This window comes from Bombus flavifrons, chromosome 9, assembly GCF_040668555.2.
Source record: "Bombus flavifrons isolate JBK064 chromosome 9, iyBomFlav1_principal, whole genome shotgun sequence".
NCBI lineage: Eukaryota > Metazoa > Arthropoda > Insecta > Hymenoptera > Apidae > Bombus > Bombus flavifrons.
In genome coordinates, this window is record NC_138450.1 from 14,573,339 (window position 1) to 14,593,153 (window position 19,815).

Here is a 19,815-nt window from a genome sequence, read left to right on the forward strand (position 1 = left end):
TATCGATCTTTCAAACGAATCTTCACAGTTCTTTTCTTTCGTCGATACTAACCGATACGATCGATCTCAAATAGAAACGAAGCTTCTACGTCCTCCTATTCGACTCTTCTACTCGAACGCGCTTGTCAAATTCATAGTCCAATCTGTCCCTCGATCGCTTCTGTGATCTGTCAACTCTGTCGACTCTGTGCAACGCTATACGACGCTCTTCTTTCTATTCTTCCTCTTCTGCCGAACAAACTCCTCGTGTCCTTTTACCTGACGCTTTGACCACGCGTTTGATCAACGATAGAAAGCCGAAATATTCGAAACCAGCTATTGTCTCTCGATGAATGATCGGAGAATGATTTTTGAATCGTAATGGCGGCGCTACGTAACGAGAAACCGGCCGGTAAAAACGTCGATGTATCGGGGACGGTTCGAGGAACGGGCGAACAGACTAGCGACGCTTCTTCCTCATCTTCTTCTTCCCTTCTTACCGCGAGCTAGCAGTTCAAACTGGTCGTACGACCTGGCCTCAGAGGTTGACGTCATGGACTGTGCCCAGAGTGGGATCTCAGCTACTCTCTCTCAGTTTCGCGCTCGTCGCGTCTCTTTTGTCTAGTTTACCTTACGTTAGAACAGTGGGGATCGACTACATTATATCCTGTTGCTCGTTCGCTATCCGTACGATACGCACCGCTTTTTACTGCTCGACGATGATCGCGTCGACGCGTCTATCTCCGTGGCTCGTTATTTTTAATCGATGACGAATCCTACCACGGTTATTCGTTCGCGGTTTAGTCGAGTTCACGATTCGATCGTGGCCGCATTGTCCCTTTAACTCGTGCGAGAGTCAAAAAGACTGTCGAGAGTTCCCGAGGGAAGAGAAATTCTCGAATCGTCTCGGAAGCATCGTACCGAACTAACAGCCTCTCTGCCTTTGATTCTTTGTCTTCGACGGATACTTCTCTCCGTTTCCTCTGTCTATGTACTCTCTTTTCTAATTACGAGCAGCCGCTTCCAATTCCTTATGAGAGAGACACGAAGCAAATAGTTCCGAAACCGTCGCAAAGGTGCAAATTTCATCGGAAGTCGCCTCGCTCGTCGACCGCTTAATAGTCGAGCGCTATTGTAAGAGAGAATTACGAGAGTGTTCTCCCCGAGTCTTCGAACGAGACGAAAAGCCTTTCAACCGCGTCGACAGGAAACCGTTACTCGAATGCGATTCCGTTTCCTCGCGGAGGTTATCGAATATTTACGAGCGTTCGTTTCGATCGAAAGGTCGATCGACGGAAGAACGTCATTTTATTTTTTACTTTTGATTGCGAGGTCGATTTGTTATTACGAAATATTTGAATCGTAACGAAAAGGAAGGAGAGGAGAGAAAGAAAGAGGGAGAGAGAGAGAAAGAATCGTCTGTAAATTATTTAACTAGTTTTACGTCTTGACAAAGGTTTTCGTCAAATATTCTGTCACCGCCTATTACTTTTCTCTTTCTTACGTCGCAGAAGAGTTAGTATACGTTCCATTTTTACAATTCGAGACAGAAGAAGAGTTTGTTCTTTACGTGGATGTTTTAACAAGATGATCGTATTTTAACACGCGCCAGCTAATGAAGAGTAGAGCCACGACGATACTAGTTCCCACGTTTTTCCGTTAGAACTGCCGCCGTTACGCTCAGCTACTTCCGCCGACCCCACCGGAACTGTAGCGTACGTTTGATCTGTCGCATCAACGAACTGACCGTCATCCATAGGAACAGGCCGCAGAACGTTCTATTTATTCCGAAAATATAAGATAAAGATCATTTATAACTGGATTTTACAAACTTATCACCAAAATTCCGTATCTCGGGTGACGACAAGTGTGGACAAAATTCTCGAAAATTCTGGCACGCGACAATTTTTCCAATTTTTCGAAGTGATGCTTATAAATTTTGCAAGATCCTAATGCTCGATCGGATCACACGCACATTCTCTTACATTTGAGTAAAACGGTCGTTTCTTATTCGAAGAACCTCCGCGCCACCTGGTGGAGGTATCATACTCGCGTGTAGCTTTGGATAGTCGCAGCTCCGTTTTATCAGTAAGGTAAAAACGAAAAAGCATCGAGTAGAACACGTTATCAGTCGCTTCACTTTCGTCGCGATATAGACACGAGGTGAACGCGTTTCACTTTCACTGAACAACACGAGGTAATAGAAAAGCTCTCGACGAGACGATGATATACACGTACAACTTTCCGGTATTCCGACACCAGAGACGTGCAAGAACCCCCCCCTGAAACACTCGGGACGTGAATGCCGTAGTTCAAACGGGCCCATGTCGCTCTACCCGGGTCCTACGGCGCCCCAGGCGTGTGCTTATTTCCATCGATGCCCTGTGTCTCTTCAAGTACATCTTCTTGTATGAACCAAAAGTCCAGAGGCAAATAGATTGTACACTATTTCGGTATCGTGTAATAAAGCTTGGAGAAAATTGTCAGACCGTGTGATACGATAAGAGAAGAAAAACGGGTAGAGTCAAGAAAAATTATGGCTCGAAGAATCCTGAATTCGGGGAGTCGAGGTCGAGTAGATTCCTTTTTACCTTTTTTAAAAAATATTTGCTTTACAAGTACACCTGTCTATAAATAAATATATTTATCGTATGTACAACGAGTCACAAGCGAATATATACCTTACAAAAATCAGATTCCTATAATATCGATTTACCTGTGTTTTACCATTAATTTGTACTTCCCTACATATCGTATATCGCTTTAACGAGTTTTCAATTTGTATAATTTCTAGTTTTCAAAATATTTGTAAGAGTCTTTAAATAAATTTTGTATATACAAGGTGCATAGTCATTTTCGGCTCTCGCCATACATATTCATATCTATCACGATTTACTTACAATTCATCGTACAAATCATATTTCGTTCGCGTTACGCAAATTGATGCATTCCAAGACTAACTTTTCTTCAACTAAAATTTCATCAAATTCTTCCAACCCGACCGTCGCTTTTGTTCTCTGCGGCCATTTTTCCATCCAAAGCATCTTACACATCGACAAATTTCCTCCTAACCATAAAAAATGTAATACAGGGAAAATTGAAATTAAGCTACTTTGGTGGTTCTCCAGTGGCTACGGGCACGAGATCGTTGTCCCTGTTTTTCGTCCATTTAGATACGAGCACGAGTCAACCCCCACTCCATCCTTGGACGATGAATGTTCCACTCAGACCCAGCTACCTTTTCCCTACTCTCAAACTAACCAGGGCTATACGAAGCGTTCTTGGTGCCTCTGTGCATTTCTCTATCGAATTTGCATCTCGAGAAACCGGTTTATCGCGCGATTACGAGATTACAACGGGAAATGGCGATCTGCGTCGGCCAACTTTCCATGAAGTAATACATTGCAAAGATCGGTGTGCAATTTTGTAAAAATTCCTCACGTCCAATACAGAATCGAGGAGGATATTTCGCGAAGATTCGGAGGATGGTTAAAACCGTGAGGGTAGGGTCAGGTTGAACGAAGATCCGGGACTGGTGCTTCGAGTTTACGGTGGTGAGGAGTGCAGCTGCCATGGCAAATGGTCGTACATCTGCTGAGACACGACTGAGAAAAGTTCACCGCGAAACCCAACAGGGTTTCCAGCGTTTATAGATCATTCGATAGAGATTTCACGTGGCCTTCTCGCGACAACGCCAGTAGGGGGCCAGAAGATTCGGGATCTCGAGTAACCAGACATGTTTCATTTAGCGTTTGATGTTATTTCGTATTCGATAAGGACATTTGCCAGATAGTCTCGAGTGGAACGAACGAACTGTTAAAAAATTTGTCGAATATGACTTTTTATTCTTAAACTCATCCATGAATTTCTATACGTATATGTTTCTTCGAATCGATTTGCAAAATGGGAGAAACATCCCCTTCTCGCTTGACATTTCCGGTTGACACAAACGGAATCAGGTTCTATGAGAAAAACGCGAGGTAAAATGCAAATAAGGTATTGAGGTAAGTGGCCTTAGAAATTCAAATTTTCTTCGGATACAGTCACGATTCGGAGATTATTATTCGTCGACGTCCACGATTCGAAGTCGATGTAACGTAATACGAATATGTTTGCTTTTCGAATGACTATCGTCGTGATTCTGTGTAGCAACAGTTAGAAAGGTAATGTTACATATACGTGTTTCAGTTTACCTTTTGCTTTAGATAAAAGCTCGAAGCTTCAAACTTGTTATAACTTGATCTTATTGTAAAATTGTTGCGATATCGAAAGTACAGATAAACGGGCTTTCTGAAATTCGTGATTACACATTCACGTAATAATGGCACTTGATATTTGGCTCAACGAGGGAAGAAAGGTATTATAACGAAAAACAGGTGTTATTCGCGTACTTTCAAATACAATTAAAATATCAAGCTTAGTGTAAAGGACTTGTCGTATTGCACGACGCAAAGTCAAAAGTAAAATAAACGAAAGAAAGACTTTATCGCAAGAATTACGAAATTGTTGTTACCAAATAGTTACCAAATTGCTAACGAGAACGGAGCAACTAAAACGACTGTATTTCATGAATGGCTGTATTTTTTCACGCAGCTGTGCCTCCTTGATTTACTTTTCGTACCAGTGTATCACTACGATCGTAGAGAAAGAAAGTTGGCAGCTGCATCTATGGTTTCGTCTTTCCTCGCTTTGTTTTTCGACGTGATATCAACGCAGAAAAACTACCACGTAGGAAACTTGCTGTCGAATTTTACGACCGTGTCTTGCAACAATAACCAACAACGCGAAACTAATGTTCAGAAAAATCGTTATACTTGGTTAATAAATGCTCGCGAGCTTTCGTCGTTCGAATGGCTAATTACGAGGCGAGGAAGTCGATACGTTTTAAGATTCATTGTAGTTACAAATCATGCGACGTATCTGCATACAATGATTTTTCTTCGTCGTTAACCTGTTTCGACGATTTTCGCCAATGCGCTGTAATTCTCAATACGAGTTTAAATATTATGAGATTAAATGTTAAATCGCAGAAACGTTAAACGAACAACGAACTGTAATGGGAAAAATTGAAATGTTAAGTAGGAAGCGAGGCACGATTTTTTGAAAACCACTGTAAAAGAAAAATCTGAATTAATCTGTACGCTGTGATCCGCGACTGAACTCGCAATTCATCGTAAAAACGAAGAAGTGTCGAGGCGAGAAGAAGCGAGTTCATTCGTTACACCGTCACGATCCGTGATTGTGAAGGAGCGCGAGGGAATCGAATCGAATTTAATCGAACCGAATAAATTCGCCCCGTTTATTTGCACGGGGCTCGCGTAAAATGACCCCATCGACGAAAATAACGTTCGAACAGCCTTGATCGGCACGTACAAAAGGTAGCAGGCTAACACGACTATTTTCGTCGACCTTTTCACGTGCGTACACGCGTTCCAGCACGGTACGATTGCAGCACGGTGTATATCGCGGCGACGTGCGTGAGCACAGGTGCACGAAGAAAGGAGCGGCACCAGAGGTGAAGGAAACGAGAGGACGCTGGCTAGAAGAAGAAGGGAAGAAAAGAAGAAAGCGCACTTGCGGTTGGACGAAGGTGAACTGGCGAGAGGGTTTGCTTTTTCTAGTCGATGTTATAGTACGCGTTCGAGTAAATTAGAGGAAGCGGGGGGTTAGTGAGTGAGTGAGAGAGTGAATGAGAGAGAGAGAGAGAGCACGTATGTAAGAAAGGCACGTGGATAGTTCACGGATGATCGGGAAAGAACCGATGAAGTACATCAGACGATCCGTAAGAAGAATCGTATTTGAGATAAGAATATAGAGAACGTGGAGCTTAACGCTTTATCGATGATGCGATTTACTACGTACGGAGTCTTGTTAGGCGTGTATTTTTAGAAAATGGTATCCAAACGGAATGTAAAATATCGATAGCTTCTTCCGAGTTGTATGTTTTAAGTTAATCGAAGAATAACGATATGAAATTCGAGCAAAATATTTGACAAAATTTGAGAGTACCTGTTCCGTTAGTACGTTTCATTTTACATTATGTACAAGTGTCGTGACAGAGCTAGAACGTTTCTTGTTCTCTTTTGTTTGTTTGAAGAGTAACGAGTGGGTCGACCATGGAAATGGATAAGTAGTAAGCTAACGTCTCGCTTCAGGAACGATTTACGAGAGAACGATTTTATCGTGGAGAAATCGCTGACAATGTCTTTACGTAAGTGGAAAGCACTAAATTGTTTTTTAAATTCGTATTGGAGAATTAGAAACAAATTTTCGACGCGTAAAAGAAAACAATCGGAGATTGGATATCGATTTACGGAATGACTTTTTAGAAAACTATCTTTTCGAGAAGGAACGACGGATGTGACAAGTGGTTAAACAGCAGTTTGACGTCGATTTCGATAATATGGAACGACAGATGCTTTTAACGAAGTATATAAATATTTGGTATAAATAAAGAATAAAGTAAAAATTGGAAAAATCGCAAACGTTGATTTAAAAAGTAATTCTTTAAAGAGCTATAGGTGAAAAAATAAAGAGCAGAGTTTCTGATAGAATGCCGTTTACGCTGGCCGGAAATGAAAAAGAAATATTTTTACAATACGTAACGAGCACGATGATATTAAAAGAAAGTAGCTAAATTAGAATTCATATTCACGAAAGCTGTATTTCGCTAACGCAATGTTGAATTCGCATTCACGAAAGCAGCACTCTGCTAACAAGCGTAAATAAACAAATTTTGTATGGTAAATTTACGCGTCATGGAGGTATATAAACGTACGCAAGGTAAAAAAGCCTATTTACGGTGAATATAACGAGTGAAGTTTTGAAAAAAAAAAAATGATTAGACGCTGCAAATATATCGTATTAATTTCAAAAAGATAAAGTTAAAACCCCGTTTTTTTCCCCACCTCGAAGAAAAAGATCTATCAAGAAACGATTAGACGTTATCGTTGAGTAGTACGATCGATATCAGTAAGACGAGCACCGTGATAAAATACAATTTTCCTTCAACAAGTCAAACGTTAAACGTCTCGCGAGTATCTTTAAGAAAGTGTCACTCGTTCCGAGGCATCGAAATTAAGCGATTACTCGTACTAAGGAGAAAAGTGGTTCGAATAAGAACAAATTTTTGTCTATGTAATCGCGTATTTCTTCAGTGCGTCGTTGTATCCGATATTTGTTAATCGCCCAAATAGAGATAGAGGACGAGAAGCGTTTGTATTTTCCCTTTAGATGTTTTCTTCGTTGCCGCGTTAAAGGCATCGTTGAGTCGCGAAAGGGAACAGCAGTAAAGACGAAAGTAACCGATCCGGAGTTGATCCGGAGAGCTCCGTCGTGGAAATTGATTTCAACGTGACTCGTTCAACGGGAAAATTAAAATCAGCTTTCGTCGTAGCGATTTCTATCGTTACCTCGAAATAGTTTATTCTGCTTTTACGAAATTTGTAATTTCAAGTACGAGACGCGTTTTAAACTTTTACCAGCAGTTCGTCGATTTGATCATCGGTCGTTCGTCGTGGTGTTGCGCGAAACTGTGACAGCGTTAAAAGACGGTGTTCTGCTCGGGATTTCTGTCTCTATTCTTTCGCACGTGCATTTTCCGATACGCCATATGGCCACAGATAAAAACCACATGCCGGTATATTCCCATGAACATCGAGCCGACAGGTACAAAACCTAACATGTGCTGCGATGCGCACTGAGCTTTGATATTCGTTTTATTTCAGCAGTATCTGTTACTAACTACATCATAGATTTATATCGGTAGATTTATTGAAATAAATTAATTTTATTAAATATCTCTTCCTATTCTTCTAAACAGCAAGTAGTTGTATTGAAAGTATTTGCCCAGTATTTTCCATGGCCAATCTCGCAATAAATATTTTCATTCCGTTTTTTAAATTTATCTTTGGTTAGAAAATATTATACGACACGTAGGAAGCACGTGGCATCGATGTTCGTATGTTCAGGAAGCGAATACGAGAACAGATGTTAGAAATCTAGTTTCTCAAAGTGATTTCCTCCAAAAAACAAAAACAGTTTTAAGAACGTGACATATGCGTCCGATTCTATGCTTACGAGGGATGAAACTGTATGGTTCAGTTACGGCTAATGACAAAGCTTACGTTAACTAGGTTTTACAGCAGATTTTATATTAAATGTCGCATTAGGTTACGCGTTAATTGGCATTAGATCTTGCATCGAATGTGATAAAAAATGTAAAAGACGCGTTACACACAAAAATTGAACATTTATTATGGAAAATATTTCTATATTTTTAAAGTAATTCGCTTTGAACGTTGGATTTTTGTAAACGAACTATCGAATAAAAAAGATTATATTTAAGCACTCACCGAAAAGTATTTGTATTCGACGCAGATTGAAGAGGATTTATCTGCAACATAAAATATATCGTGTTTGTTTTATAAATTAATTTTAGATCGATTATAACGTTACAGTCATAGTTACATGTAACATTATAATCGGAATTTTGTTACGAATCGTTATATTTTTATGAGTAGAGTTAACAACGTGTTTTAACATTTAAAATTTACTTTTCCTTTGAACCCCCTCGATTATCAAGCAACAATATATCATAAATGTGCTCGTTCGCGAAATGAAACACACGTTTATGGTAATTTCGACGTTTAATCAATAAAATAACAAATATTATATCAACTGATAGCATTAAGGAAACATTGCGAAACATTTAATGTAATCAGAATCACGTGATTGTGTAATTTTTATACATGCAAATTTAAGAAATGTCAGTCACGTTATTCTTTAAATAGAACGTAAAGAAACACGACGATTATTTGGAAATTTTACTAAAAAAAAAATTCTTTTTACAAATATTCTAAATACAGGGTGGTTGGTAACTGGCGGTACAAGCGGAAAGGGGGTGATTCTACGCGAAAAAAGAAGTCGAAAATATAGAATAAAAATTTTTTTTTAATTTTTCCATCGAGACAACGATCTACAGTGAGATCCGTTATAACGAGACGCGATAAAACGCACGCGTACCGAGCGAAAATTCAAAGTCGATTTTCTCAAAAACAAAGCTTCAAACGAAAACTGTTTATTGTATATTTTCGACTTCTTTTTTCGCGTAGAATCACCCCCTTTCCGCTTGTACCACCAGTTACCAACCACCCTGTATATTAATAACAAATATATCGAGATAAATATATAAGATTGAGAACAATCGATTAATTTTATTTTTTTTATTTTATTATTAAAGTAACTTTGATTATCATTTAATAGAATTGATTTTCCCAATATTAAACCCAAAGGATGAAAACTTGACATTTGATGGACTAACGTTTAAACGGCAAATTCGTTCAAGTTGTACATACGTACGTGACCTGTTCCTGTTTACTCGAAAACTATTCCCAATGCTCGCTTGAATGAATACAAACGTTAACTGATACATTTACATATATTTCTATCAAATATTGGATTATTGATCGAGCAAACAAATTCGTGCAAAGAAAACTACGTATATTAGGTTAATCGAAACGTTCCGTCTCTTCTCTCTTTGTCTTTTTCGAAGAGATAAAATCATTAATTTGAAATATTTTCTATAAATTGATCTGTAACGTACGAGGGAGGTAAGAGAGTCGAACAGTTCGTGTTCTTGTATTATATCGTTTTTTTAAAATTCTGCCGCATTTTCCTTTGAAAAATCGTTGACTCGATGTTACGAGCGAAGAGGATTAATTTTCATATTTAGGCTGTTTATCGTTCAAAGCCTCTGTACCGCGGACGCTCGTCATTTTTACAGAAATAGAAGAAAGATAAGTGGCACGGAATGAAATTGACATCCTTCTCCGGCAAAAAATTACTTTGTATTTTATATCATTTGGTTTTCCTTCCTCGGCATTTACGTCATTTGTCATATCTAAATTGTACGATCGACGAAGGCAAGATACTCATACAGGGGAAAATCGGTCGATAGTTGAGACGAGAAGAATCGTCGATTCGTTATATTACAAAGGAATCCCCAAGCTACTTGGTTACGTCTACGCGCCCCATAAAAATGTGCACGGTGCTTTACATCGAGTGAAACGGTTCCCACGACACCCTGTGCGTCGTACTCTATGGGAACGTTTTATTGGGGTGAAATTTTACGTGTCTGCAGCTACTCGTGTACGCACTCATACGATCAAACATGTCGCTCGTAGAAAGTCGATCGTAACGGTGAAACGTACGATCCTAACATGTAGATGTTGCTTGCAACAAAAGGTAGTTTCGTATTAGACATTTAATGGAAGGTTAATCGAAGAAGTCGCCTTTGTGCTGCCTCGATTTGCTAAATTAATTGATATATAAAATTGCAATTTTTTTCTATTTGGTAACTATACTTTGCTATGTATGTTAGACCGTGCTACAACATTTGCGAAAAAGATACGTAAAGTATACCCGAGGAAAAGAAATATAAAAATAAATGTTAGTAACGTAAATAGTAAAATACGGAAGATACAAAACGATTCGATACTTAAATCGTTACTTGAATTACGATGCTACAAAAACGCCTCCTTTACCGATCAATGCCATTTAAATAATATTCCGTAACGTCAAGTAAATATCAAATTTTCTAAAATTACTCCTTCTTTCCTTTTCTAACCATCTTCAATTTCTTTCTCGATAAATCCTTATTCAAATAAATCTGTTTAAATAAATTTGCACAATACAGAGCGAACAACACGTTATCAGAAACGCTATACGAGCAGATTACAAAAGGTCTCCACTAACAGGGATATAAATTTTAATACGAGAAATTATTTAAATCATATATTTCGACGCTAAATAAAATCGCGTAATCATTTGACCGATCTCTGACAAAATAAAGTGAACAATATTATACAATATTATTTGCACAAATTGCAGCTCTAAACGGCAAAAAAATATTTTGACAAAAATGCCAAATTGCTGGATCGAATGTTTCCAATCATATATAAATAACCGCAGTACCTTTCTTTATCAAAAGATTAAAGGAGAAAATGAAACGTGTACGATACGTTCGATCAATTTGATTATATATAGCGTAGTTGACATAAAAGTTAAATTATTCATCGATAATATGTCAATTATATGTCGTATCATTTTAATTAGCTATGTTTGTACATTGACACAAGTGTCGAAAGCTACGTGTGTTTTTTGACGGATAAATTATTTTTTACGAACTCTACGGCTTATATAAATGAGAAACGCAATATCTTGGCATTGTCTCAAATTCGTCGTGCCTGAAGGGGTCAAAAATGGCGAAAGTCGCAATTGTATTCTGTTTTTTCGTTATAGCTGCGTATGTAAGTGAATTTTTCTCAAGTTCCGAATTAACTCACAGTCTCTTTCCTTTTTGCTAATATTTTTCAAAATAATTTCATCTTCCCTTTTTATTTATATCTTACACGATGTTTCTAAAAACGAGTTACCTACGGATAGACATTTCCGCGCGGCAACACCACCTAACTTATCAAAAAATCTATTTTTGTTTTATTTTAGGGTAGTGCCTTTCCTGGATTACCAGGATTCCTTGATCCAGCGAGCAGAGTACATAAACACGAAGAAAAAGTTACGGTAAAAATAAAAGGCATCATTCAAGACGCAAAGGTAGTCTTAAAGCATCATAAAGAGGAAGCTAATTTTTATCTGAAGCAAATGAGAGAAAACGGTAAAGAAATAAAGAGGAATGCGAAATATAAAGTCAATGACATATTGAAGGATGTAAGTGTGTAATATTGTATATTCCTAGCAGGAATCATTCAAATTAAAAAGATTTGAAAAATACATTTGAGTCATTCCACAAGTAATACATATAGCTAATTGGATATTATGATTCAGATATATACAGGGTGCCTCATACAATTAGAACAAACTATAGCTTCGAAATAGAAAAAATAGAAAAAGATAGATATATGTGTGCTATGTTACATAATATATTATATTATATTATATATGTACATATGTAATGAATAATTAAATTATGACACAAGTTTCTCTGTGTTACAATGTCTTTTCACTTTGTGCATCTAGGTGGCACATGAAATGAAAATTTTAAAAAGAAAAGCACATGGAAATGATAACAACCAGTGCACAGCTATCGCAAAGGATTTGAAGAAAATACGTGACAAGATCTTAAATTCGGTTAATAAATGTGTTTCAAACTATATGGATGAAGCGATAAATGTGGAAAAGCAAATAGTTCGAGCTTCTGAAAAGTTCCTGTCCAAGACTGAAGATGTTGTTAACGAAGCTGCACAATGCGTCGTATCCAACGCACTTTTCATTGATGCAATTGCATGTTTAGATAACGTAAGTACTTAACCCGTTTCTACAATAAATAATACCGTTTCTGGAATAAAAAGTAAAATTATACACAAATATATTTTATTCAGAATAAAGGACAAATATTTTTAACGTAGTAATGCGTAAAACAACATACAAAAATATATACTATATACAGATATTATCTATAAATAACATTCTATAGTTTAAATGAACGACATTTAATTCCTCGTAACAATCATAAAAATTATCACAATTAGCAAAATATTAAAACCACTACAAATTAATATAATACAAATTTTATTTTTATCCCATACAACCATAATAGGCACTGCGGAAAGTAACGAAACATTCGAACACGGAACTTCCGAAGATTACAAAAGAAGCTACCAAACAGATTAAACATATGTCAACATTGAAACATACACTATCAGACTGCACTGTAACAAAGCTTCAACTATCTCTTTTTGAAAAACTTGAAAAAATCCTCAAAAAGATTAAAAAATGCAACAAAGATGAGCCTTCGACAACACAACGCCCGACACCATCACCTAGAACACACGCACCGCACTCATCAGACAAAACAACTGTAACTACGAAAGTATCAACTACTAGTACCACCCAAGGATCGACTTCCAGAAACACAGAAAAACCATCTAGTAGTGCAACTGAAAAATCAACCTCAAGCACTACAGAAGGGCCAGCTAGCGGCACTACTCAAAAAATTACCACAGGCAGCACAGAAGGACCAACAAGTAGCACTATCCAAGAATCCAGCTCAAGCAGCACAGGAGGTCCAAGTACTACTAGTACAAAGGAATCATCCTCAACCAGTACAGAAGAACCCGCTAGTAGCACTACCCAAGGATCCAGCTCAGACCCCACAGGAGGTCCAAGTACTACGAGTACAAAGGAATCATCCTCAGACACCACAGAAGGACCAGCTATTAGCACTACCCCAGAATCGAGTCCTAGCACCACAGAAGGACCAGCTATTAGCACTACCCCAGAATCGAGTCCTAGCACCACAGAAGGACCAGCTGTTGCCACTACCCAAGAATCTAGTTCAAGCAGCACAGGAGGACCAGCGAGTAGCACTACCCAAGAATCCAGCTCCAGCAGCACGGAAGCTCCAAGTACTACTAGTACAAAGGTAACATCCTCAAACACCACAGAAGGACCAGCTATTAGCACTACCCCAGCATCCAGTTCTAGCACCACAGAAGGACCAGCAAGTAGCACTACCCAAGAATCCAGCTCAAAACCCACGGGAGGTCCAAGCACTACGAGTACAAAGGAATCATCCTCCAGCAGTACAGAACAACCTGCTATTAGCACTACCCAAGAATCCAGCTCAAGCAGCACAGAAGGACCTGCAAGTAGCACTACCCAAGAATCCAGCTCAAGCAACACAGAAGCTCCAAATACTACTAGCACAAAGATAACATCCTCAGACACTACAGAAGGACCAGCTATTAGTACCACCCCAGAATCCAGTTCTAGCACCACAGAAGGACCAGCAAGTAGCACTACCCAAGAATCCAGCTCAAGCGGTACAGAAGCTCCAAGTATTACGAGTACAAAGGAAACATCCTCCAGCAGCACAGAACAACCTACTATTAGCACTACCCCAGAATCCAGCTCAAACCCCACGGGAGGTCCAAGCACTACAAGTACAAAGGAATCATCCTCCAGCAGCACAGAACAACCTACCATTAGCACTACCCAAGAATCCAGCTCAAGCAGCACAGAAGCTCCTGCAAGTAACACTACCCAAGAATCCATCTCAAGCAGCACAGGAGGACCTGCAAGTAGCGCTACCCAAGAATCTACCGTAAGCAGCACAGAAGGACCAGCAAGTAGAACTACCCAAGAATCCAGCTCAAGCAGCACAGAAGGACCAGCGGGTAACACTACCCAAGAATCCAGCTCAAGCAGCACAGTAGGTCCAGCTAATAGTACTACTCAAGGATCTACCTCAAGCGATACAGAAGGTCCTGCTAGTAGCACTACCCAAGAATCCAGCTCAAGCAGCACAGAAGGTCCAAGTATTACTAGTACAAAGGAATCATCCTCCAGCAGCACAGAACAACCTGCTATTAGCACTACCCAAGAATCCAGCTCAAGCAGCACAGAAGGACCAGCGGGTAGTACTACCCAAGAATCCAGCTCAAGCAGCACAGTAGGTCCAGCTAATAGTACTACTCAAGGATCTACCTCAAGCGATACAGAAGGTCCTGCTAGTAGCACTACCCAAGAATCCAGCTCAAGCAGCACAGAAGGTCCAAGTATTACTAGTACAAAGGAATCATCCTCCAGCAGCACAGAACAACCTGCTATTAGCACTACCCAAGAATCCAGCTCAAGCAGCACAGAAGGACCAGCGGGTAGTACTACCCAAGAATCCAGCTCAAGCAGCACAGTAGGTCCAGCTAATAGTACTACTCAAGGATCTACCTCAAGCGATACAGAAGGTCCTGCTAGTAGCACTACCCAAGAATCCAGCTCAAGCAGCACAGAAGGACCAAGTACTACTAGTACAAAGGAATCATCCTCCAGCAGCACAGAAGAACCTGCTATTAGCACTACCCAAGAATCCAGCTCAAGCAGCACAGAAGGTCCAAGTATTACTAGTACAAAGGAATCATCCTCCAGCAGCACAGAACAACCTGCTATTAGCACTACCCAAGAATCCAGCTCAAGCAGCACAGAAGGTCCAGCTAATAGTACTACTCAAGGATCTACCTCAAGCGATACAGAAGGTCCTGCTAGTAGCACTACCCAAGAATCCAGCTCAAGCAGCACAGAAGGTCCAAGTATTACTAGTACAAAGGAATCATCCTCCAGCAGCACAGAACAACCTGCTATTAGCACTACCCAAGAATCCAGCTCAAGCAGCACAGAAGGACCAACGGTTAGCACTACACAAGAATCCAGCTCAAGCAGCACAGAAGGTCCAAGTATTACTAGTACAAAGGAATCATCCTCCAGCAGCACAGAACAACCTGCTAGTAGCACTACCCAAGAATCCAGCTCAAGCAGCACAGAAGGTCCAGCGGGTGGCACTACCCAAGAATCCAGCTCAAGCAGCACAGAAGGTCCAGCTAATAGTACTACTCAAGGATCTACCTCAAGCGATACAGAAGGTCCTGCTAGGAGCACCACCCAAGAATCCAGCTCAAGCAGCACAGAAGGTCCAAGTATTACTAGTACAAAGGAATCATCCTCCAGCAGCACAGAACAACCTGCTATTAGCACTACCCAAGAATCCAGCTCAAGCAGCACAGAAGGACCAGCGGGTAGTACTACCCAAGAATCCAGCTCAAGCAGCACAGTAGGTCCAGCTAATAGTACTACTCAAGGATCTACCTCAAGCGATACAGAAGGTCCTGCTAGTAGCACTACCCAAGAATCCAGCTCAAGCAGCACAGAAGGACCAAGTACTACTAGTACAAAGGAATCATCCTCCAGCAGCACAGAAGAACCTGCTATTAGCACTACCCAAGAATCCAGCTCAAGCAGCACAGAAGGTCCAAGTATTACTAGTACAAAGGAATCATCCTCCAGCAGCACAGAACAACCTGCTATTAGCACTACCCAAGAATCCAGCTCAAGCAGCACAGAAGGTCCAGCTAATAGTACTACTCAAGGATCTACCTCAAGCGATACAGAAGGTCCTGCTAGTAGCACTACCCAAGAATCCAGCTCAAGCAGCACAGAAGGTCCAAGTATTACTAGTACAAAGGAATCATCCTCCAGCAGCACAGAACAACCTGCTATTAGCACTACCCAAGAATCCAGCTCAAGCAGCACAGAAGGACCAACGGTTAGCACTACACAAGAATCCAGCTCAAGCAGCACAGAAGGTCCAAGTATTACTAGTACAAAGGAATCATCCTCCAGCAGCACAGAACAACCTGCTAGTAGCACTACCCAAGAATCCAGCTCAAGCAGCACAGAAGGTCCAGCGGGTGGCACTACCCAAGAATCCAGCTCAAGCAGCACAGAAGGTCCAGCTAATAGTACTACTCAAGGATCTACCTCAAGCGATACAGAAGGTCCTGCTAGGAGCACCACCCAAGAATCCAGCTCAAGCAGCACAGAAGGTCCAAGTATTACTAGTACAAAGGAATCATCCTCCAGCAGCACAGAACAACCTGCTATTAGCACTACCCAAGAATCCAGCTCAAGCAGCACAGAAGGACCAGCGGGTAGTACTACCCAAGAATCCAGCTCAAGCAGCACAGTAGGTCCAGCTAATAGTACTACTCAAGGATCTACCTCAAGCGATACAGAAGGTCCTGCTAGTAGCACTACCCAAGAATCCAGCTCAAGCAGCACAGAAGGACCAAGTACTACTAGTACAAAGGAATCATCCTCCAGCAGCACAGAAGAACCTGCTATTAGCACTACCCAAGAATCCAGCTCAAGCAGCACAGAAGGTCCAAGTATTACTAGTACAAAGGAATCATCCTCCAGCAGCACAGAACAACCTGCTATTAGCACTACCCAAGAATCCAGCTCAAGCAGCACAGAAGGTCCAGCTAATAGTACTACTCAAGGATCTACCTCAAGCGATACAGAAGGTCCTGCTAGTAGCACTACCCAAGAATCCAGCTCAAGCAGCACAGAAGGTCCAAGTATTACTAGTACAAAGGAATCATCCTCCAGCAGCACAGAACAACCTGCTATTAGCACTACCCAAGAATCCAGCTCAAGCAGCACAGAAGGACCAACGGTTAGCACTACACAAGAATCCAGCTCAAGCAGCACAGTAGGTCCAGCTAATAGTACTACTCAAGGATCTACCTCAAGCGATACGGAAGGTCCTGCTAGTAGCACTACCCAAGAATCCAGCTCAAGCAGCACAGAAGGTCCAGCGGGTGGCACTACCCAACAATCCAGCTCAAGCAGCACAGAAGGTCCAGCTAATAGTACTACTCAAGGATCTACCTCAAGCGATACAGAAGGTCCTGCTAGGAGCACCACCCAAGGATCCAGTTCAAGCAGCACAGAAGGTCCAAGTACTACTAGTACAAAGGAATCATCCTCCAGCAGCACAGAACAACCTGCTATTAGCACTACCCAAGAATCCAGCTCAAGCAGCACAGAAGGACCAGCGGGTGGCACTACCCAAGAATCCAGCTCAAGCAGCACAGAAGGACCAGCGGGTGGCACTACCCAAGAATCCAGCTCAAGCAGCACAGAAGGTCCAGCTAATAGTACTACTCAAGGATCTACCTCAAGCGATACAGAAGGTCCTGCTAGTAGCACTACCCAAGAATCCAGCTCAAGCAGCACAGAAGGACCAGCGGGTAGCACTACCCAAGAATCCAGCTCAAGCAGCACAGAAGGTCCAAGTACTACTAGTACAAAGGTATCATCCTCCAGCAGCACAGAACAACCTGCTATTAGCACTACCCAAGAATCCAGCTCAAGCAGCACAGAAGGACCAGTGGGTAGCACTACCCAAGAATCCAGCTCAAGCAGCACAGTAGGTCCAGCTAATAGTACTACTCAAGGATCTACCTCAAGCGATACGGAAGGTCCTGCCAGTAGCACTACCCAAGAATCCAGCTCAAGCAGCACAGAAGGACCAGTGGGTAGCACTACCCAAGAATCCAGCTCAAGCAGCACAGTAGGTCTAGCTAATAGTACTACTCAAGGATCTACCTCAAGCGATACGGAAGGTCCTGCCAGTAGCACTACCCAAGAATCCAGCTCAAGCAGCACAGAAGCTCCAAGTACTACTAGCACAGAGAAATCATCCTCAGACACCACAAAAGGACCAGCTATTAGCACTACCCCAGAATCGATTCCTAGCACCACAGAAGGTCCAGCTAGTAGCACTACCCAAGAATCCAGCTCAAGTAGCACAGAGGGACCATTCAGTAGCACTACCCAAGAGTCTACCTCAAGCAGTACTGAAGGACCAGCAAATAGCACTACAAAATCCACAACATCTAGCAGTTGTTCATGCGCTACTGCCGAACCTAGTACTACTGAATCACCGCGGGATATGTGGTATGCATCTTTATTGCGCTGTCTAAAAGAGAATAATTTTGATGGAATTCCAGTTGTCAGTGGGCGCAAGGTAATTTTGATCTTACAACGATGTCTATTTAACGTTGGTACACTGAGTCAGTTTTTAGCGAAAGGCTCGAACGAGGTATCATAATTTTCATAATTATGATAGTGAACAAACGAGAATTTGTAATTTATACACAAGCCAGGGACAATGTTGCTACAACGAGCATTGAAGGAAATATCAATCTATTCCTAACTGAAATCAATGGAAGAATCGAAGTTTGCACAATAATTTCTAGAATATATTAGGTCGGTCCATAAATTGGTTTGTTCCTCTGTACTATAATCGTTAATAAACAAGAATATATGATACAATTTTTCTTGTACAAGATACTTTTTCTGGTTATTTAAAACCGTTTTCCTTAACACATAGGCAGTATAATATTAATAGTGTAACAAACAACTATGATAAAAAGGACTTTAAATTTGCTTGTTTATTTACCATTTAATTCTATTTACTGTAATACATAGTCTAATAATAATTTTTTTCTGATGCATTATTCTTTATCATTTTTATCCGGTTTAATGAACTACAGAATGCGATATTGAAAAGGTGACACTAAACTTGAGCCAAATATTTATCAAATTGGGAATCACTATTATATTACGTTAGCAAAACTTAGGGAATCCTAATATTTTAATAACGTTTATGCACTCTACTTCAATTAATATTTATAATATCGGAACCATTATCTAGAATCTACTTACGTATTCTAAATTTCTATAGCGTCAATGAATCCGTATAAAATCCATATAGATAATAATAAATCTAAATGGTAAAAGAATGCATATCTTTCTATAATGGATTGTACATATAACGTGCATCTAAATAATAGAATATATTAACCTCGAATATATGTACATATTGTTTGCGACATGTTATTACGCCTAACTATTGTCAAACGTGTTTGCATGCCGTTGCTTTGTAGCTATCGGTTGCCTACATTACGGCGCTTACAGTCAACTTCGCTTAATCATGAAACAAGATTAGAAGTTCAGTTTGATAAATGAAGCAATTAGCGTAACGGTTCTTTTTCTTTTGTAAATTATTTTATATAACAACAAAATGTTAACAAAACTGGAAAAATTAAATTACAGGTTACCAAAATTAATAAATTTTCTTGTACAATAGCAATAAATGTGGTAAAACACGTAAATTTCATGAATTAGAGGCTACTTGATTGCCTTATTTCATGTAATATTAGAGAAATATCGAATAACCTTTATATTTAACTATGTATTAGTATTCTTTACTTCCTATAAATCTACCTACATCGATACGTTCTTTTTGTGGCTGCTTCATTCTCGTGTTCTGAAGAATCTCATAGGACAAATAATTGAGATAAGACCAAAACGAATGAGTAACTCATTCCTTAACAAAAGTCTGGATCGTTTCGTCTGCTTACGTTGGTCCGATTGTTGCGGTAGACTCGTTTCCCCGATCATAAGCCACGATTCTCA

General features: G+C 40.2%; 2 protein-coding genes across 3 annotated transcripts in view; one reads left to right on the plus strand and one right to left on the minus strand.

Annotated features, from left to right (window-relative positions):
- Positions 1–19,815, minus strand: part of numb (NUMB endocytic adaptor protein) — a 60,541-nt gene that overhangs the window by 28,284 nt on the left and 12,442 nt on the right. Inside the window, exon 2 of one of the 2 annotated variants that reach the window (XM_069120364.1) lies at positions 8,334–8,374. The exons of the other annotated variant lie outside the window; for it this stretch is intronic. The gene's annotated coding sequence lies outside the window, so the exon portion shown is untranslated. The remainder of the gene's footprint in view (positions 1–8,333; positions 8,375–19,815) is intronic. 2 annotated transcript variants of the gene reach the window in all.
- LOC138183223 (mucin-2) lies at positions 6,977–18,669 on the plus strand. The gene is made up of 6 exons (XM_069119894.1): positions 6,977–7,085; positions 11,095–11,288; positions 11,485–11,706; positions 12,016–12,294; positions 12,596–16,805; positions 18,006–18,669. Exons 2-6 carry the CDS (start codon positions 11,241–11,243, stop codon positions 18,443–18,445), a joined length of 5,199 nt encoding a protein of 1,732 aa, XP_068975995.1. The 5' UTR covers positions 6,977–7,085; positions 11,095–11,240; the 3' UTR covers positions 18,446–18,669.